Consider the following 22,720-nt stretch of genomic DNA (forward strand, 5'->3'; position numbering starts at 1 on the left):
TAATGCGGAGGTCCTTCCTGTGGTTTTTGGGATGCCAACGAGCAGTAACGATCAGTCTAAAAGAATGAATATTTGGGGGATAAATTTATTGGCATACTGCGAGGAGAATGGTTTAGCAATTTGTAATGGAAAATTTGGTAAGGACAGAGGTAGAGGTGAGTACACATGCTTTTCCGGGCCAAATCCCAGTGTTATAGATTACACGTTGGTGGGTGTGGAGTTTGCTGCCTGTGTTATTGATTTTGAGGTTCTCCACGTGCTGGATTCGGTTCATTTTTCTATGAAACTTTCTCTCCAACTTTCTAGGAAGTTTAATGTTCCTTCTCTCCCTCATTCTAGCCGTATATCCCGAGCTCAAGCTATAAGGCGGTTACGAAAAGATTGGACTGATGAAGAAACAAAAACGCTGAAAGATAGGTTTTGCTCGGAAGAGATTTTGGATAAGTTAAAGGGTTTATGTGAACTCTCTTCGGACCCTGAAATAATTACTGGCTGCCTGTCACAACTTCTCCATGAAGAGGCTGCTCGAGTCCTGAAACGAATGCCGCCGAAAATAGGTCCTTTTGATAATGATTGCAAACTTAGTAAGTTGTACCTATTTAGCTTACTAAATAAGGTAAAAAATGCCAATGGCCCAGAGCAACGACAAGTAGCCCTATTAACATTTAGATTAGCTAGAAAAGAACACAAGGCTTTAATAAAGAGGAAGAAAGCATTATATGAAATTAAAGAGCAAGAGAAGTGTTTTCAAGCTTAAAGATCGGCCAGTATGAAGGAATTCTGGAAGAACTTACGTGGGCCACGTGACCAATCCAAAATGATCCCAGAAATTAACTATTGGCCGACTTATTTTGAAGACCTGGAGAATCATAGAAACTCAGCTGGCAAGGCTCCCATCTACCCGCAAGTGTATATTGAGCCGATAGATGCATTGGTCAGTGAATTCCCCCTCCCAGAGCATTCTTACCAGCTAATTCAGGAAATATCAGAGAGTGAGTTAAAACAATCCATCAAGAGCCACCGTGGAGGATCTTCGCCGGGTATTGATGGAATTCCGTCAACAATGTATAGGAAATTAATCGGTCCCCTGTTGCAAGTTCTATTAACTTCGTATAATGCGGTCCTGGTTTCATGTAGTTGGTCAACAGCATGGAATTTGTCGGTTATAATGCCGTTATTTAAAAAGAGTGACTGGATGAAGCATGGCAACTATCGCCCTATTATTCTAGTACCAACAATTAGTAAATTTTTGGAAAAGGTTCTAGATGGTAGATTAGTGCTGTGGTTAGACAAGAAAAATATTGTCAGTGAAACCTAAGGAGGATACCGAAAGGATTATTCAACTACAGATCGTGTATTTACACTCCAGGCTCTTATTGAAAAATATTGCAGGGGAAATGGTAGGCTTTTTGTCGCGTTTTTGGACTTTGAAAAGGTATTTGATAGTATTGATAGACCTATTTTATTCCTTTAACTTGTTAAGATAGGCCCACCCAGGCCTTTTATTATGTTATTAATTAACATGTATGAGATAACTTTATCTGTGGTTTTTATCAGAGGCAACGCTGTAGCGTTGCCTATAGTAAATGCCATGCGGCTCCAATGTTTTATTATTTATTATTTATTTTTTTTCCAGAGGCACTTCATATGGAAGGGGTCGTCGTAGAAAGTTCAAAGGGGGATCATTCGATTGAAAATCGAGAGTTCTAGTGCCATTTTTAATAGTCGAAAATGATTGGAGGGCAACTAGCCCCCCCCCACGCCCACCATTCCCCCAAACACATCCAATCAAAATTTTGAGATAGCCAATTTGTTCAGCAGAGTTGATTTCCAAATAGAAAACATATTTTTGATGAGGACAATCCCCCACAACCCACATAGCAAGGATCTTGAGTTATGCCATGGGGTTATATAAGGTTTTTGTAGAAGTTATTGTCGTAGAAACTTCAAAACAGGCTCATTCGATTGGAAATTAAAGAGCTAGTGCCCTTTTTAATAGTCGAAAGTGATTGGAGTGTAACTAGCCCCCCGCCCCCCCCCCACACCGATCGTTCCCGCTTACACATCCAATAAGCATTTTCAGAGAACTAATTTGTTCCACATTGCAGTTTCCAAGGTAGGCCTTACGTATCTGAGGAGGACAATTCCTAAAAATATACAGAGCGAGGAGGTTAAAATATAAGCATGGTGCGTAAAAGTATGGAATATATGGTATTGTCATAGACAACTTCAAAACAGGCTCATTCAATTGGAAATTAAAGGGCTAGTGCCCTTTTTAATAGTCGAAAATGATCGGAGGGCAACTAGTTTTAAGATTTATTTATTCATTTACATTAATATATATTGTATGTTTGTTTGCATTGATTGTTTATTTAATTTCTGTTCTTTTTAAGTTCTTTCTGTTCTTTTTCATTTGTATTTCAATAGGAAAATATTTTTATCGTCTTAAGCTTGATTTTCACATTCAATCTAAGCATTGCTAGCTTTATGATCTATTTATTCATTTATATTATTACTTGTTGTATGTTTTTTTTGCTATTATTGTTTATTTAATTTCTCTTCGTTTTGGGTTTCATTTATTCTTTAATAGTAATTTCTCGTCGTTTTGAGTTTCAATTTTAAAAGGTATTTGTATCTGCTGAGCTTAAGTTTAAAATGGCCTTTACTTTTTTTGAAAAACCTTTTTTTGAAAGTTTTTTTTAATTAATTCAAATAAATAACAAATGCAAAGATACATAACAAACACCTAGAGCGGATTTAATAAAAAGTAAGATTCCCAAAAATCATGCCTTAAGTCAAAACAAACTACGATCGATGTTGTTTCCTAGTCCAAAATGCAAAGCTAATACAGATCTAAAAGGAAACGTAATTAGTTTTTGTATGAATTTTTAATACCAATATATTCAAAGCTCTGGGTCTTAAAAACCAAAATGGACTAAACATTCAATCAGAAATCTGTCTATCCCAAAGTTTTATGTCATCGAAATCGTTTTCTAATCCCCAAGAGCCTTGGGGATTACAACCTACACCCTCTCTTTTAAAGGATTTTTTTCTGCGACTATGTGATATCTACATAGAATTAGCCAAAATTTGGTGAAAAATGTTAATAATCCATAGATTTTTATCAGAAAAACAGCGTTACAGCACTGGCAGAGATCCAAATTCCATACAAGCAACCAAAATACTGACAATAAATATTTTCAATTTCTCAATAGTGTCACTTTGTGCTACATCTAAATAAATTTGAAAGAACACGTTTTTATTTACCTATAAAGGGCTGTGTAAGCTCTGAAAGTTTCGTTTGTGAAAACTCCAATAAGATCATCCCACGATCTTGCCCGATTCAAGCCACAATACTCTCTGAATGCATTGTAACTAGGGATACCGTGGTCTCGGCCACGTTGGATATTAATGGCAGCCAGATCAAGACCCCATCGCTTGTCTTCGTCTTGGAAAAGGTGATTTGTTACCTATAAAAAGTAAACGTTACTATTCATTGTAGAGTGTTTTCCAACATTCAACAATCGTGACACATATGTAGAAAATTTCGCTCTATTTCTGGCTTTTATGAAGCCTTTTTTGTCAAATTTTTATGTGGGGAATTTATACGATAGTATATCATGATATCATCATTCACTGATATTTAAATGAGTAACAATGTTGGTATAGTTACTTTTTAATTGTATCTGAAAAAAAATACTAGCACTTATCTAGCATGCAAATCAATTGAGCGAAGTAAAACATCTTAAATATTTGAAAAGAAATGAAGAATTTAATATATTTAGTGTGTTACATACAGTTTTTATTATATAATTTTATACATTTGATCAATAAAATTTTCTGGTCATTATAGTTCGACTAGTAAAACTTCACAAAGGCAATTTTTTTCAACCTTTAATTTGGTTTTCAGTAAATCCAAATGATTTTACCACGTTATGCATCTTCAATATGAGGAAGGGCCAATTAAAAATATAACTACTTTTTGCTGTTTCGTATATATGACTTAATTGTTAGCCCTCTTTAAGTAGCTTTTTTAAATTTAAAGATACTTTTACTGATTTTGTAGCGGACTGTGACAGTCAAAAAATTTTAAGGTTTAACAGTGAAAACACACCTAAGCTTAAAGGAACATTTGGCAGTTAGTTTCCTAGAACAAAAAACACAACAAAAAAGAGGACGAAATTAGGAACACCAGTTTTAATTGGTGAATATAACTACTTATACAGCAAATCCAAAATGCGCCCTTTCTCCTAAAACATAGTAAACTCACTATCAAACAGTTCGTGGCAACGAACTGTAAGTAAGGAGCGATCCGGCTCAATAGTAACTGAAACTCTAAAAAAACGGAATTTTGATACGAATAGATACATCAAAAGAATCAAATTTTTATGCTGATTTCAAATATATAAGTTTCATCAAGCTTAGTTTTACTCATCAGAAGTTACGCGAGCCTCGCTAAAAAAAGGGGCCTCCCTCTTTACGCTAAAGTTTGACTCTTTCTCATAACTCTATTTTTAAAACAATAAAAAACTTTAGCGTAAAGAACGAGGCGTTGAGGAGGTGACAGTCCCTCTCATATACGGAAAAATTTATGTTCGTTTTAGGTTTTAATGTCGCTCCTTACTTTCAGTTAATAAAACTTATTTTTTTTATTTAATAATTCGTAAGGAGCCTAAACTTCTGTATGATGTATTTAAACAAACATAAACTCACTTCTTGAGTCATGGATTCATCCATAGCTTGAGCTACTTGGTTCATCATGCCCAACATGTACTCATCACACACTCCAGGTTTGTACATATCGAACGGTCGTCGCAAGATTTCACTGAGTCTTCTTGATTCTAAACAAAATGAAAAAGAAATCATTCTATGTAAAATCATGAAAACTAAAATCTTTGTAATTGCTAAAATGAACGAATACGTCAATGAAATCAACAAACTACATTGGAAGAAGGTTTGGACTTATTCTTATATCCTGAAGTCTTAGGATATTATTTACAATATGAAGGGCTTTCTGGCAAAAAGGGTGCTGGAACAAAAAAAAAGTTCCGCTCATTTCTTGAAAAAATTTTCGGCAACAGTTTTTTTTGTATGTTGGTATCAATTTATTTTTGGGGGAGGGGGGAGGAGACACTGAAAAACTAAAATGCAATGATTGGCACTTTTAGAAACATCAAGAGTGTTGAAATTTAAGTGACAACTTAAATTTAAGGATATTTCGAGGAAGGGGTACGGACCTAACCTCTGACGCCTTTTTGTAAAGTGTTGAACTCTAGCTGAATTGCTATATATTGTATTAAATTTTAGAAAGCCACGTATAATTATTTAATGGGTCCAAAAATGATGGTTCTCCCTTGTCTGTAAGCCAGAGCCCCTAATGTATGAGCTGAATGGGAGTTTCGCATCGTGTATCAAAGAAGACTATCTGATGCTGTTGTGCCAGGTTTCCGTTTCTTTGAGCCTTGTTTCTGCTTTTGAGTAGAAATTTCCGACTAACCAAGCAGTGGACGATTCCAAACTGAAGATGGATTAAAACATAAAATCAAATAGATAGAGTAAATAGATAGATTATAACAAATAGAAAAATCTAGAAATCCAAAAATGATCATTTTCTCACAGGTCCAAAGGTGCTGTCATCTATGCAAGCCATATCATTAGGCATATTTTCAATGGAACGGCTTTCTAAGTCCGAAAGCCGTGGTTTTCCGGCCAGGGCAGATTCCTGACCGATTGGGATGGGAAACCCATTACTGACCATTATCGCTCTGACAAGTCATGAATCGTATTAGCGAATTGTTGTTTGTTCGTTTCAGTACTATTTATTGGCAATAAAATACTGAACTTAAAAGTGTCCTGTGTTTCAATGGAAAAACGGCTTTCTAAGTCCGAAAAGATTGTGTCCAACAGGGTAATAAAAACTGACCGTCTATAATATTCCTCGTCTGAACTGAATGGTACATTAATCCGATTCGTTTGCCTTTTCTCTATCCTTGGGGCTGTAATTTCTAACCCTAGCTCGTCTGCCGCTTTAGTTACCTCATCAAATGTGTTTTTAAACTTGTTTTCACTCTTCCGACGCTTGACTTGCAGCTGGGTAAGAAGGTCCTTAACATGGCTTGCTGCGGACGCGAGGTCGAAGCTCTCCTTCTGAAATAGCCGACTGAGCGGTACAATCAGTCCACATTTGTTACTAACAGAGTAAATGGTTACTATCATGAGGATGTGACAGCAGTCAATAAGGATTTTGCTCTTGCTCCAGTTGTGCATTCTGCCCATCCGCTGATGATCTCAAGAGCTTCCGCTATCTTAGGGAGCACTACCACAAACTGTATTAAGGAAACGTGCCTTTCGATCCAGCGTGTTTCACACATGCAAGTTAGCTGTGCTTTTATTACTCTAGTTAAAACATAATTGTGCCTTTGAGAAGTACCAAAACAAGCAAATATTTCTTTTATTACTCCGATGGAGTTTCTAACACTCTGGACTGAAGAAGTTTCTGACATGGAAAGATTCAGAGCATGGTTGAAACATGGGTAAGTCAGGGCATTCTTTGCTAATTTTTGAACTTATTTTACAGCATCACAATATTCTGAAACCATCATAGTACATCCACCAGTGCCTATGCCCACACAATTTTCCAAGTCTAGCCCAAGAGATCGAAGAAAATCCAACACAATATTTCCAAGCGCTTCCCCTTTAATGGTCCGTTCAAAGTTTCCAATGCTGTTCGAGTAAAATGTTTCGTGTAGGTCTAAAAAATCAACGAAATCTTCACATCTTGTGCAATTATAATTGTAGCAAAGGGCAATACTCAATTGCGACTTGTGTGTCACATCCGTTGTTTCATCAACAACCACACTGTAGAACTTGGCAGAATGAACTCGTGCAAGAATTTCTTTAAGAATCTCTTTGGCACAACATTCAATTAATTCATTCTGTGTTGTTTTGCTTATATAAGTAGCATTTGCACCTGGGCTTTCCAAATGTTGTTTTAAAGTGTGATGTCGCCACTATTTAAACGGTACCTTAAAAGTTCTCGAAAGTTCCCTTCTTTTGTTAATGGGTCCTTTTCAGGCAATAATTCTCCACCATCTCTATGGCCACGAAGAGAAATGTTCTGTCAACCCAAAAAAACAGTTGATTCTACAAATGGCTTCAATCTCGCTCTGTTTTCCTGTACTTGTTGGCTACGTTATTCGTTTACAATTCTTAAAATGTTGGTTTCAAGGCTATCATATTTTAGACGGGAACGTTTGCCTGCGTCAACGTAATCGCGGTGATGCTGATTATATTCATGATACACAAAGTCACCGTCTTTTCCAGTTAGCTTAGCAAAAGTCACGAGGGGCTTCTTTACCAAATTTTGCAATTTATTAGAGCCTCCAATCCCTTGATTGTTAAACAAAACACAGTACTTACAGAAAAAGCCCCTCGTCTTATTTAAAAGTACTAACCAATGAAATTCTTCCAAGCGAGTACGATTGAGAAATCTCTTTTCGTCCCTACCCTGCTCCTTGTGATCTGAATAGAGCTGCTCTCGCTTCGACATCATAAATGGTTAGTATTATCCAAAAATTGTATACTTTTTAAACCCTTCTAGAATCGCGACTAACCCTAAGGCGTATGTGTTATTGGAGTCATTTCACGATTTTTGCTTAGATTTGCAAGATTTTTGCATTTGTTTCTTATTGAATAAGAAACAGGTTTTAGCACGTACACTTCTTGAAGCTTCAACGATTTACGAGATGACAAGCTACCAAATGCCTTGTAAGTTTGGGTGACACCAAACACTCTAGACAATTCCCCAAAGACTTAAGGCAGAGAGACCAAGAGCCGTCAATTCCTTTTCAAACATGCGTTGATCCAAGTGTTGATATCGCAATCAAGTCACAGAAAATGTAATGATAGAACTTTTTGTCCGAGCCAAGGGAGGGGCAATCCCTCCCTGGATCCGCTATCCAGGGCAATGCCCAGAACTGTAGGCATTGCCTATAGTCCTGGTAAAGAGCTGGGGTGAAAGAGAGTATGGTATTGGAAGGACCTTATGCCAACTATGTGCCTCAAATCATACAGATCCAAACCATTAAAATTTTCCGTTTAGTCAAAGCGTACCATTCTCATCTTTATGCTAAAAAAAAATGGATGGGATTTTCTCACGTTGGTCCTCCAATCATGCGAATCGAAAATACTTTCGTGATTCCGCTGGAAAAGATGAAATATACCTAGATTTAACTAACATTGATAATAGCACGGACATGGTGGTCCTTGTGTAATCCCGACTCTAACAAGCTGCAACATGCCAACCTTCACGCTGAAAAGTTGCCAATGGGAGAGGAGGGATGTTGGAATAACCAATCTGCTACTAAATGCCTAATGATATATATGCCTAATATATATATATGCCTTTCTTCATTTTCACCGTCATATTGTCATAAGTGTAGCAAGGGTTACTGAGAGATTTGCTAATAGTGGAAATGGGAAGCGAGAATTTGTTATATAATATTGATAGTGTTTCTATAAATGTAGTTATGTGGATAGCTTTATAGAACTTACAGCTAAATGACGGATAGAAGCACCGGTATGCAACTTTCAATATCAGTAAGATACACTAGGCTTAATTTAGAATGGGAATTTTTTCGCAATGACTAGCCACTCCCCCTTCCTAAAATCCTGGATCCGCTACTGGTAGGCATGTTGCAATTTCTTTTAAAGGAGTGATGTACAAACTTTTAGTCTATATGATTTAGAACCAAAGCGGGACAGTTGCCCCCTAAACCCCTCTATCCCTCTTCCCTCAGCTTTTAAGTGGAAAGTTCGGAACGCTGTACCTACTTTGAGTCAATAACGTGCAATAATTTCCAGGCTCTATCATTTCAGGAATTAAATGGGACCTTGCCTTTTAAACATCTCCTCTCCTCAGCGCAAGTCTTTTGTTTGTCTGCATGATTGGAGGTATGAAATGGACCATCCAAGTCCAGCCCTTATCGTCAAATTTTCAGAAGAGAGGTAGGTAAGCTTTGTCTTTCTTTATTCGTTTGGTTGACATTCAGAGAGCAAGTACCCAAGGCCAATGGTATAATTCTTTTCAAATGCCTTTTTCCCTTCTTCAGCCACAAATATGCTTGAAACAAATGAAGCTAGTAATTTTGGTTGAAGGAGACATAGTAGATTGGTTTTCACAGGCGTCCATCAGTCTTTAGCCCTACTTTGCACAGAAAAGTGTCCAAATTCACTCAAATTCTGTAGGAGGGTACCTACAGTGCAGAAGACAGTAAGAAAGGAATTTTAGGCCGTTGAACGTCAGATTTTGAAATTTAAATTTTCATTGTTTGAGGGTTTGTCTATATACCAAGGAGTGACTTGTAAACAAGAATCGCAAAACGCACTCCTCTTCAAGAACGAGAGACTTCATACTTGAGCTAATTGATTAACTCTTTTACAGTACATTTTTGGGTAGGTAATTTTTCTTCATACAAGTGCTTATGCAACAACTATAAATAATACTGCAACGCGATAACGTAGTTTGGCAATTAGTGTTCGAGTGAGTATGGGTTAATCAGTCGATGAGACAGACAAAATAAAGAATTTCCACAGTCAAACACTTGTGAAGCAGTTAAAAGTTATTGTACTTTGAGGCAAAGTGACATAGCAATAGCTTGAAAGCACTGCAATTTTAAAAATAAAAACATAGATCGTGCTTTATGTTTTGGGGCAGAGGAATAAAATATTAAGCTTTTACACATGGTACATCTTGAAACTAATAACATTGACTGGGTGTCAGGAAGTAGAGAATAAAGTTGGTTTTAAAGCAACGTATTTCGAAAACGCCTTTAAAAAACGTGTCATCATTGTTGTTTTTTGTTGTTGTTTTTTTCGGGGGTGTTTGAAAAAAGAATTTTTGAGCCCCATAATTTTATAGCTTCCAGGGGTTGATAGCCAAAGAATCATGGTTTTTCAACAAAAGAAACAAAAGCAAAGCGTTGCATCCGCAATGCTTTTGTCAGGGAAGCCCATCAAGTATTACTAAATCACTCCACATCAGCAATGTAAATCAAGTTTTAACAGAATTCTAACAGGGGTTTAGTTCGGGTTTGCCCATCAAAACGCATTCTGAATTTAGTTTTCAGTAGCTATATTGCATGCCTTTGTCTCATACTTCAATAACCAGTTATATAGCTTATTTGCTATAATGATAAATTTTTTATTAAAGAACCCCTACTGAGTGTTACTTCAATTGAATAAAGTGTATATGGTAAGTTAAATTTTAACTGCTATATAATTTACAGTAAAAAGTTGAAGTCCACAGACAGACATGCAGTGAAATTTAAACAAGAAACAAACTTACGGTGGTATTTATGATTTTTGTTCCATCTTTCAACAGTAGAAGGCAACAATGTATGAAGACGAAAAGCAGCTGCACCGAAAGCATCCAATTGGGATGGCTCAAGACTTGGGTCATAGCGGTGTTTTGCGTATCCCTAAGAAAAGAGTTGTGTCAAAAAAGTAAGGTCTGCCCCAAGACAAAATACAACCAAACATCTTTGTGATGCGTAGCTGTAGCTTGTGTCTTTATTAAGGTCTTGTTATCTTTGTCTGTATGCCTTATAAGCCGATCGGCTTACAAGGCATACAGAATTGAATCATGAATTGAATTAAAAGCGGAACTGAATCAGAACTTTTCTTTCAAAAACTGTCTTCACTTAGTTTACCAATGGGATATGCTTTTGGTCGAATCTACATGCTTTGTAAGTTTCAGACACCTCTTGAAGAAAATAGATCCGCGTTTTCAGGCTCAGCGGGTCCCATTTTAGGGTGAAACAGTATTTTTTTAATTTCTATATTGTAATTACCATAAACATATGTTTTTATAACATTTCTTTTCTGTTTTTAAAAACATATTCTGTATGATATAAATTTAATGAGAGCTCCCATGTCAACTGCTCTTGGCCTTAAAGCTTTGACAAGGCCAAAGTTAAAACCTTAAAGTTTTGACAAAGAGTCAAACTTTAGCGTAAAGAGTGAATCGTTGAGGAGGGGACAGCCGCTTTCACATGCGGAATAATTTCTGTTCGTTTTATGTCTTAATGTCACTCCTTACTTTCAGTTTAAAAATTTTTTTATTTAATTCCTACAGCACAATCTCTTTCATTACTTGAAGAGGCACTAGAACTTTTATTTTTCGCCAAATGGACGATCTCTCGATATTCTACAGTCACTATATCAACATAATCACCTCTTGGATAAAATGACTAAGAAAAACAAAGAAACAAACGAATAAACACTCACCCCTTACCACTTTCTGGGGGAAAAATCAAAATTTAATATTTTTACGCATAGGAGCGTGAAACCTCTGTAAAAATGTTTGTGCATATGTTGAATAGGGCGGTCCGATTTTCATCAGGATCAACCCCCTTCTACGGGGTATCACCCCCTCCTTTATTGAAAAGAAAATTCAAGTTATCTCATTTGAAAACTTAGTAAATTACATTCTACAAATTCTCAAGAACTACTCATTCCTATTAGCCAAGCTATAAGCGAGGTTAGACGTAGCTTATCACAAATCTGTATCTCACATTGCTTTTGAACCGACTTGAAAAGATAATTCAGAGCATTTTCGAAGTACTTTAGGAGGATTCGATACCTTAAAATTATTTTGATAGCCTCAGCGTCGGCTGGCCATCTCAAAGACGAAGATCCCATTAGCGAATTCAATCAGAAGACGCCTTCAAATGTTATTGAGAATAGGTGGTTTAAATATGAAATTTGGTTGAAAAGAGAATGAAATTTTACTTCATCTCTGTCGGCAAGGTTTTCAATCAAAGCAGGTAGTACCACAAGCACAAGGAACTCTCAAAGCTACCAAATTGCTGAAGTAATATTTCCTTTAAGCTGATTTATAGCATTATTCTTAATAGGTATGAAAGAACATTTTTAGGGACTGCCCTTTCCTGATATTTAAGAAGAAAATTTTGCTCTGTTTAATCGGAAAAAAAATCATTCTTTCTAATGATGTAAGTTTAATTAAAACTCTGTGTCCTGCACAATACAGAAGAAGTTGAATGGCTTTTCTAAGATTTCTGAGAGAGTAGGTGTCGGCTTTTAGTTTTCTGTATCGATTATTATGACCTAATATCTACATGCTAAGGCAAGCAGAGGCGGTTCTAGGGAGTGGGGCAGAAGGGAGACATATCCCAGGCACACAAAAAGTGAAAAATTTATTTTTTAATTGAATAGTCTAGCGTTTAAGTTGATTTTTAGTTTTTTTTTTAGTTTTTATTTATAGAAAACAAAGTACAGGGCGCAGTTGGCAGTAAGTTTATCAAGACTGAACCCAAAATTTTCATTTTTCCCATATCTTTTTCCATATGAAGTAAGAGAAGTTAGATTTATATAAATAAAATAGTTTTTAATAAATGAAAATTTTGTTAAAATTTGGCCTGAAAATTTTTGGGAGACAAGGGGGGGGGCTAATCAACATTTTTACCCAGGCACAAAAGAGGCCAGACCTGCTACTGATGGCATGACCAGAGACAAAAGAGGTCAGGCCTACCCCTGATGGCAAGACCGCTCAATCCATTTTAAATAGTTTGGCCATATAAACTAAAAAATTTTATAATGGACGAGATAGGGTGATTCTTTAATGTATCGGATCCCTTTAACTAAATAGGGAAGAACAGCATAAAGAAAGTCTTACATCTTTTTCTAGAATCAAATTGTAACGGGTCATCACTTCTCTTCCCAGGACCATAGGCAGGAATTCACTGTATGTAATGTGCTGTACAATAGCCGCAATTATATGTCTTGTTTCCTGAAAATTAATTTAGTTATATCAGTACTAGCTGCTCTCTAAAGCATAAAAATCCAACTGAAAAAAATCGTTGATGTTATGAAGTTGCAAAATTTTGTAAGTGCTTAGACGATATTAGCAACTCGAACCTAACAGAAAAAAGTATATGTATAGCCAATCAAACAACTCCAAACCATTGTTTAAAACGTTTACCTTTTCTGATGTCGCTTTCAACAGACCTGCTTTGACACTTTTTTTTTAATTAGAGGTATGAAACTAAATCCTAATAAAGCTCCCCATTATTATTAAAGTTGCTTCCCTTGCAAAAGAAAGTTGAGTGCATGCTTTAATTGTATTTCCATGGCCAAGGTAACAGGGTGTTCCCCTAAAGAATTTCAAGTTTAAAATTAGCAAAGTTCAGTTGCTGGTCTAACCGGATTTGTGTGACAGTTATGTATTTACTTCCAAAGTTCCTCGACAATAAAATTTAGCGACTCTTGCCAAAGCGAGAACGAAAAAATAAACAATGTACTATAAACTATCTTGTTCGAGCTTTGATCAAAGAAACTTAGTGGGGAAAGGTAATTTTACTAGTTTGACTATCACTCATCATATGTAACTAGAATAAATATAGGAGCCAGACCCGCAAAAAAGTGCCCAAGGATCGACAAAAAAGTTCTCTTTTGAATGTGGATTAGCTAAACAAGTTTTCTGAAGTAAAAGTAAAGAGTGACATCAAAATTCCTAATGCTCAGGAATGTCCTATTTATGATCCTACATATGTGACGAGCTTCCTCCCCTCAGCCTTTACGCAAACTTTTAACTAATAATGAGCTTAAAGCTTTGGTAATTACTACTATTACTACGATTAACAACCCACTTCAGCACCAAGCTGCTTGAGGTCAACATAGTAGCGCCCGTACCTCCTCCATCGCAATATGTTCAAAGCTTCCCTTTTTATGCCGTCCCAAGAAGTTCCAATTTTCTTTCAATCCTTTCTTACGACCTCCTTCCACTTTTTTCGGACCTGCTTTTCGCTTGGCCCTAGATAGATGACCAACTAGGACGATCTTTGGCAATCTGTCATCCTTCACCCACAGAACATATCCTTGCCATCTCAACATTTCCCTCATTATAGCCCTAGAAAACGGGATTGAAACATATTTTTCACACAGTTGACTGTTGGAAATACAGTAAGTCACACGGGTATCTAAAACATTTCGTAGACAGTTCATCTTGGAAATATCTATCAAATCCTACTCCATCTTCAAAAGCACCCATGTTTCAGAGCCATGCTTGGCCATGTTTCAGAGCCATACATACTGTTTCAGAGCCTCTTCATCTTCATTTATTCCTATTTGATGCAGCTTACTCTTCTTAAAATTAGTTTTCAAACCTAATCTTGCAACCTAAACTCTTAAAACCAACAAAAAATCATTCATTTTGCTAACGCTTTCATCTAGGACGCTTAAACCATCAGCGTGATTTAAGCCAAGGAGAAACTACCTTCCCATTTGATCCCACGCTCTCATAGCACTTGCCGAGTTCCTCAGGCCACAGTCCATCAAAATGATCCATGTAAATTGGGATAGAACACAACCTTGTTTAATTCTTATTCAATACGAAACCAGCTCCTAACCTCATTTCCTACCTTCACCGCAGCAATGTTGTTCAAGTACACAGCACTAAACACTTTAATTTATTTATCCGATATACCATACAAGGACAGGAACTTCGCTAAGGCTCTTTAAACGGCTGAATCAAACGGTTGTTCATAATCTAAAAAAAACAAGGACTATAAGGTCCTGATGACTCTGGCACTTCTCAATTATTCATCCAAGAGTAAAAATGCACCCTCTCTCCTTCATATAACAGGACTATTTTATCTTAAAACTTCATCTACAGTATCTTTTAGCCTAAAAAGCATATTCATGCTAATTAATTTGCTTCTTACACAGACCTAGCTAATCCCTCTATAACTACGATTCTAACTCATATCAGCTTTCTGATAAAGGGGCTCGATTATATTTCTTCAAAAATCACTACGCACTTCCTTTTTTGTCAAATATCAATTTTCATAATCTTTAGTTATTTCTCTCTCACTTCAAAGCCACCATATTTCAAAAACTCATTTACCACACTATCTGCACCTAAGGCCTTTTCTTTAACTCTTCCCCCAACTCCGTAACAAACAATAAAATGAAAATAAAGTAATATATCTAACCTGAAAAAGCCTTTCATCATCCCAGTGCTGATTAAGTCGACCAAGCTCAGCTGCAATTCTATTATGCTCTCTTAGAAGAAGAAGATGAATGGTAGTTAACATTGGTTGCTGATTAACGCGACCATCACCTATATAGAAAAGATAACTTAAGAAATCTATCAACTCAAACCATGAACGTGTAACGGGATGATTCGGATTTTCCCGACCTGAAGATTTTAGTTTCCTTCCCGGAATCTAAATATTTTCATGATTTATTTCAGAACTTGCTGATTTTTGATACTTCATATAATTTTTTGCGTTTTAAATTCTTCCTCGTCCCCTCTGGATTGTAGTAGTTTTCTGTGTAAGCCTGTGACGGATTCACATATATTGGGCAGAAGGGTTACGAGGAAACGGAGGGAGTACAACATTGAAAACTGATTTTTAATATTTTTCGACCCCCCCCCCCTTCTGGAAAATATTTCAATGGGTAAAATTTTTCATCGATAATTTTTATCCTCAAAGTAGCCCTGTACAAAAATATAACTTGAAACTAAACGGTAAGTGTTGAGAGGATGTAAGCTTTCTTCGAAGTTAAGTAAGCTCTAGATTAAAATGTTCGTTGTAACAAGCTGTGCGTATAGAGTGACCCTTATTTATTGAAACTGAAACTTTAAAACAAAATCTTGATTTTAAAGCATGTATCAATAGAATTTATTTTTTTACTTCTAAGTATTCCATATTTGAAATTTTAAATATGCTTTTAAAAGTTAATTGCAGAAGAAAATTTGCACAATTGTAGTAGAATGGGGAAAGTGCACCCGGAAAAGAGAAGCTATTTATACGGAAATTACAATTCAGCATTTAAAGAATTCAGAGGTCTCAAGTTCCTATATGAAAAAACACGAATTATTTTTTTCAGAAAGCTGGTGATGGAGCATGACTATCTTTTTTTCCAGGGGTGATATTTCTTTTCTAATTAATGCATAGTATTAAAAAAAAATTGATAGAACAGAAGGTCATGGCGCCTCAAAGAATTTCAGAAGCCTATTGCCCTTTCCTGCTAGGAAAGTTTTGAGAGTTTTGAAAATGAGGCCACAATGAGCCAAAATGGTAAGAAAAAAGAGGCCAAAAGTTTTGTCTTTTCCAAAGACAATGGATTTTAAATCATGTTGTTTGTTCTTATATTAAATAAACACGTCTTTTTTTCTTCCAACTTGTTCCATCCAAATGATGAATATGGTTAAACTCCGTTTCAGAGGCAAATCTATATAAAAGCTGCTGCTTCGAAGCGGATGCAGGTTGATAGCCTAGATTAAGCATTTATTATCCATTAGAGATCTCAAATAAAATAAAAGTAGGCACAACACGGAGGAAGTCCAAGTATGGCTCCTCAAAATCCATAAAAATGGAGAATATTCTGAGTTTCTAATATGTTAAATGTAAAAAGTAGTCGTATAAGTCGTCTGCATTTTCACTGCGTGTTTTTCATTGATATACACTTACCTCAGCCCCCTCAGAAAATTACTGTAAGCTGAGTTGTATGAATTACCAGGCTCATGAATAGAAAGAAAATACTAAAACAAATCTTGTCATTGGTAGGAGTAGAAAAATAAACCTTCGGTAAAGAAACAAGAGGCAGGTTTTTCATAGATTCAATGTAGACTTTATGGCCAAGAGAAAAAAAAATAAATTGAACCCATATTTGAAGACACTGAGCATTCTTTTCAGTAAAGAGATAATTATAATTATACCAGAAATATTTCAGCACTGCACCTTCGGTGACTATATCAAACACGATCGTGTATAAACTGAAACAGTGCTCTCACCAGACTGAGGACAATTACTTTTATTGTTAAAATACTTTTAGTTTCCAAAGATTTTTTTGGCTTATATCTTAACCAAACCTATTGTTGTTATTATTATTTTTATTTAAACTCTTACATAATACCTACCTAAAACAATCCAATATAGTTTTCAAACATAAATATACACTCAGCGGTCCTGAAAGCCTATAGCCTGCCGGTAAACTCCCTCCTTCAGAAGATTGAAAAGCCTAATAAGACTTTCAGCGTTATGAAAGCAATTAGCTCAAAATCGTTATGGAGTGTTTAAAAGCAGAATTGAAGCTTTGGTAGTTGTATATTGTATATTGCTGTATAGTATATTGCAGATTAGAAATAGATGAAATTCAAGCATTATAGAACCCGGCCCAAAAATACAACTTTACACAAAATTCAGAATACGCCCTAATTGCTTTTGGTGGGAGCTTATTCCCCAATGTCCATACACTATTGAAGATTTTCATTAAGTTGCCAGTTTCTACAAGCATGACTGAATGTGTTTTTCTACTCTAAGAAGATTAGATAAAAAATAATAATAATAATAACAATAAATCCATCACAGAGACTTGTCTGAATGGCTTATGACCTTAAATATTCATAGAGATATTTATTGTGGTAAAGAAGAAATGATGATATTGATGATGAAATGATGAATGATGAAATGATTATTCTAGCAAAAATGGACAAAGGAAGCTAAGTTTATTTTTTTGAAATTAAATTATTCAGGCATCTTTAAGCCCATTCATAGTACTTTACAGTTGTTTTCTTCCTCATAATGAGTAAAGTCCAATGGAATGAATCACAGAGATCCTTGAATCTAGGAAGTTTTAGATTAAGAAGTTTATACGAATGTTCTATTTCTAACCTAAGCAGAAGATATACCAACAGAAAATATATATTTAGCTTTGCTACAATTGTAGCCACGGCTAAAGCTTATTGTTGCTAAAAACTCAAGTGAAGAAGCATCCTAATTTGTTGGATGTTTCTTATCTTGCTTAAGTCTGACAACGGTAAGAGTATTCTTACCAGCAGAGAAGCAGAAGATATCTGGACTAGGTCGTAGACATCCGTCATCAGGATTTTCCATTCTTAGTGGAAGCAGTTCCCTCAATCCAAGCTCTTTAAAAGCTGGAAAGGATTTCATCATTCCCCTTCTAAAAGCCCTAAGAGTGTCTGATGCCTCTTTGTTAGATCCATAGACGAAGTTGGCATCTAGAGGATGAGTTACCATGTTGAGTTGCGTTCTTGGACCTGAAACGGAATCCCACGATCAATGAAGCTTTGAAGTATGGGGGACTAATCCTGGGCACATATATAAACAATCATGTAATACTCATCGAAGCTTGAATAAACTATAATCTATAAAATAACATTAAACTCTTGTTGTTTTTTTTGCTCTCATTGAAAGAACTGTGAGCAACGTTAATATTCCCATCAAAAATACAAAATAAAGTACAAGCTCACTATAAACAACGCTATAGCCTATGTGTCTAACATTGCTATGTTCAAATACACAAAAAAATGGTCCTGAAACAGAGTTTACTGTTAAATATAAGTTGAAAATCAACGGGAAGCTTATTTCAAAACTATATAAGACGCGTTACCTTTCAAAAATAAATTTAGTATTTTCATTAATTATCACAGCCTTTTTTTCTAATGTTATTTTATTTCATTTTTTAGGTTTTAATTTCTCTTTAATAAGAAAAACTTCCAATTCCATCCTGGGGAGCCTTATTTGCCCTTCCACGACTTACAAAAGCGTAAAAAATGGTGGCAAATTACTCCCTCAAACTACCTCCAAGACTCCAAAATAAAAAAGCATATGGTGACATCCAACTCTTCTTGATAATGCAAGAGGAAATGCGTTGCACCGAATACGCAAGATATGGCTTTTTTGGGGACTGCACAGCCTTTTGGAGTAATCAGTCAGAGGAAGATATCCTTTTTAAGCCATCTTCTGATTTCTGCAAGCAAAAATTCAACAAAACTTCTCATGAGACGGATAGGTCCAGGTATAGAACTAAAGCCATATAGAACTGAAAAACAATCAACTTAATAGACTATGTTGCAGTTTTCGTTTCTTTTTTTCTCCTTGATTGAATCTTATTTAATAGTTTTTACTAAATAAACTCCAATAAAGCGGGTTTCATTCAGAGTCATTTCGTGCGTAACGAATTCGCGACACAACTATTATGCTCATAATGAAAGGGGCATTGTTTATCGTTTTTCTATGTGGAATTAGTATTAGTCTGATTAATATACACCATTTATGACAGCCTATTCTCAAAATGAAGTTTAGGTTCTGAAATGAGAATCGTTTACATTGAGGCTCTTAGGTAAAATAACATGAAAAAGAAAAAAAAAATAGCGTACCCCTCAGTCATGACAAAGAAAACATACACGCTGCTTTCAAGACTTAACTTTGGGGAACTTTGCTCAACTTCCATGGACACTTTTCAGTACACATTTATTTAGTAGAACGTTCAATGCCAATAAGCTACTTGGCATTGAACATTTTACTGTTGAAAAACATTAAACATTTTATGTCTCCTAATTTTATGTCTTGCTGTTACTCTTAAGCGGGAGATTTTGCGGGAATTTCCGGGAATTTTGCGGGAATTTCATATTTTTGTGGAAAGAGATTTTGCGGGAATTTCATATTTTTCCTTTTTCTAAAGATCTTTAGGCTTTAGTTAAATAGTTATTTTTTAGCTTTTAGCAAATGAGTAGCTCAAAATTAAGTTTCCATTGCAGCCAAAATAATCTTACTTACTTTTAGTAATGGCTTACCTAGTTTGCATTCATATTTCAAAGAGGCAGCAGATCTGGCAAACTCGTGGCACCTTTTCCTAAACAGCGAATAAAACTTGTCATTGGGAGGAATTTCGATCGGCAAACAAGACGGGTGACTTTTTTCTGGTGGAATATCACAACACACCGGATCTTCATCGGTAGCTCGGTCTAAAATGGATATAAGTATTTTCACAAAATGTTTAAAAGGAAGAGCAAATTGCGCTTGAAACTGGTTAAGTTTATGTCTGATTTATTGTTTTTCATAAAAGTACATATTCGCAATATAATGCATTAATTGCATGCTTTTCTTAGTTCTTTAACCAATTTCTATAAAAATGTATAGAATAATATATATTTTAGTATTCATTGCAGGAATACCTGCATAAAATGTTGGTTTTCTGCTGAAATTTAGTTAACAAGACTGAAAGTGATGTAGACATTTTTTAATAGAAGTGTAACAATACAGAGCCCACTCAAAACAGTTTTATGGAATAGGCCTATTAAGCATATTGTGTGACCTATATTGTGTCTCCTATATGTTTAGAATGGTCGCCTCCAACCACACATTGCACTCGCGGCCGAGTGCAGAGAATCGGGAGGCGCTACACTGACCATTGGTGAGCATGTAAAAAGTTTAAGTTTTTTCGTATATTTAGAAAACCAACCCTCGTGACTAATTAAGAAATAGGTTTGAAACGAGTTAATTCAGTGTGGCCTAAAATTGGTCAGCAAAAGTATTTACCTCAGAATGGTTTACTGGCTTTATAATGTCTATATAAAGTTAACAAATTAAACAAAAGACGTCTGCAGAAAATAAGCACTTATAAAAATATCAAAATGTCGCAAGACTCTAAAGCAGCCCAAAGCGTAACATTCGGAATTTTATATATTACTCACCTTGATTTCACCATGTCAAAACAATCTTATACACCTTTTTTTTTATAAAACATATTTGAACTCTCTTTTTTACTGAGTGAACTGTTAAATGAATCTCTTGTATCCAGACGTTAAATTGGCCTCTTTTCATGGCTAAAATAGGATTCAAAACACTTTACCTTCTAGCATTGTCATTCACTCTCTTCTTTACAAGCACAAATTTGACTTTTCCTAAACTTCAGATAAGTGCGAATTTAGTTCGAACCAGTACCACCTCAAGGCATTGAATTAAACGACAAGTGAAAAGAGATTCCATTTATTGGGTTAAACCTAGGCCATTGAGTTCTATTGTGTAAAGGTGATATATATAAGAAAAAAGTATTTTTTTCACCCATCCTTGTGACTTTAGAAGATAAAACTAATTCAAATACTGAAGCTATCAATTCAATTCCTAAAAGCTATTTTTTTAATAGGAGAATAAAATATTGTTCTGATAGCATCAATCTCTATACCACATGATGCTTATATTAAATCCACATGTCACGGATCACGAGATAAGTCGACGAATCGGAAGTGATCTTAAGTCAAGCAGGACCTGCTTGTGGAGTTAAGTCACCATTTTTCCATTATCAAAAGTACCATGTGCGTGAGGAAATTACGATAAATATTTAGGTATTCCACATGTTCCATACTCTATGCCATGTTTTGTAAAAATCTATGTATTCTTAATAGTTATTCACCTCTTATATTCATCGAAGCTTTCGTTTTCCAATAGAAAATTTAAGTCTCATATTTCCTGTAGGCTACTGAATTTGGAAATTTGTGATACCCTTTTAAAATCTCTTGATTTCAAGAAGTTTTTAGGAAAAAGAAACAAATTCAAAGCTTTAAACTATAACTATATGAGAAAGTGTTCCAAATCATAATAGCTGAAACTAAAATAGATTACAACAATTGAATTAATTGTAACAGGTGCACAGCACAGCAGTTTCCTCTTTCTACAAAATATGCTTTCCCGATGATCTTTCCCCTTTAAACATATAGCAAGACAATAGTTTCTAGTTATATAGCCTCGCTGATAGAGCTGATCTAATGACGATTTAGATAAAGTTAGATAGTTTTAAAATTGTCATGTTCATCCTTCAGAGAAACAAAATTGTTTGATTGACTAAAACAAATCGTTATTTGAAAATAAAAGTGAGAGCTTATAAGCCTGAAAGGTCAGTCATGACGCAGCACCTTTTTAAGGGGAATATTCAAGCATGAACTTTCATACTTCTTCAACACTTTGATCATAAACCAGAGAACTCGTTGTAATATCTCGTGTGTAAAATTCCACGTGTTTTTTTCGCTTTCTTTTGTATTAGGTCAGCTCTTAACAGGTATTTGAACAAGTTTGGTAAGGTGGGCGCTGCCTAAAATCTTAAATAATTCATTTCTGTGACACATTTGGTGGTTAATATTTTGAAGTTTTTTTTTTGCTCTACAAATTCGTAGACTAAAATTTTGAAAACTGTTCTCCTTTTTTCTTTTTTTAACTGGGCAAATTGGCAGGATAGTATTGAAATTTTCTTTAATTTCAAGACTTATGTATAAATTTAAATGATGGAATGCATAAAATTAGACTGAACCAAAGCCGAGGGGAGGATCAACGTCTCACCCCTTGAATCTACTTTTGACTTTCAAAAGCTATTTCTGGCAACCATTTAAACATTAAGTGCACTACAAGATGGGTCCTTTTTTTTAATGTTACCAAAAAAACCATAACGTTACGAAAACCCCGTACGAAAACTTATAATGCCTCGTCATAGCCAAGATATTTTCACAGACAAGGTAAAGACAAGGTAACCTTAACCCACAAAATAGTAAACCCAGAGGGAAGCTGAGCTCGTAAAGTTGGGCATACAATGAAAATAGTGTTTTTGCCACCCAAAAAGAAAGAAGTATACACAAACAAAAAAGAATACAAAACTTGACAAGGTGGGTATGGAAGACTATCAACATGTGCAAGCAATATAAACCGATAGAAAAAAGAAGTTCTATAATCAGATGGCAATACTGGCGCTTATATTCCTCAAATTAAACTGACGATGCCAAGATGAAACAATTGGAATTCCATCTTCCATTCTGAATTTATTTAGAGTTAGCGGTCAGAACTTGTCATTTTGCACCAATTAAAAAGCAATGTATATCAATAAAAAACTTGTGTTTTTAAAA

The 22,720-nt window shown here is 35.4% G+C and overlaps 1 protein-coding gene across 5 annotated transcripts in view; it reads right to left on the minus strand.

Moving 5' to 3' along the window:
- LOC148943529 (salivary peroxidase/catechol oxidase-like) overlaps positions 1-22,720 on the minus strand; it is a 94,112-nt gene that overhangs the window by 21,166 nt on the left and 50,226 nt on the right. For all 5 annotated transcript variants that reach the window (XM_089101938.1, XM_089101937.1, XM_089101940.1 and 2 more), the window contains 7 exons: positions 19,625-19,795; positions 17,861-18,085; positions 15,012-15,139; positions 12,695-12,808; positions 10,346-10,478; positions 4,714-4,841; positions 3,268-3,470 (listed from right to left, as the gene is read on the minus strand). In XM_089101938.1, coding sequence (XP_088958064.1) covers positions 3,268-3,470; positions 4,714-4,841; positions 10,346-10,478; positions 12,695-12,808; positions 15,012-15,139; positions 17,861-18,085; positions 19,625-19,795 — 1,102 coding nt within the window. The remainder of the gene's footprint in view (positions 1-3,267; positions 3,471-4,713; positions 4,842-10,345; positions 10,479-12,694; positions 12,809-15,011; positions 15,140-17,860; positions 18,086-19,624; positions 19,796-22,720) is intronic.

This window comes from Artemia sp. Qi Xiang Cuo, chromosome 15 (genome assembly GCF_049724085.1).
Source record: "Artemia sp. Qi Xiang Cuo chromosome 15, ASM4972408v1, whole genome shotgun sequence".
Taxonomy (NCBI): Eukaryota; Metazoa; Arthropoda; class Branchiopoda; order Anostraca; family Artemiidae; genus Artemia; species Artemia sp. Qi Xiang Cuo.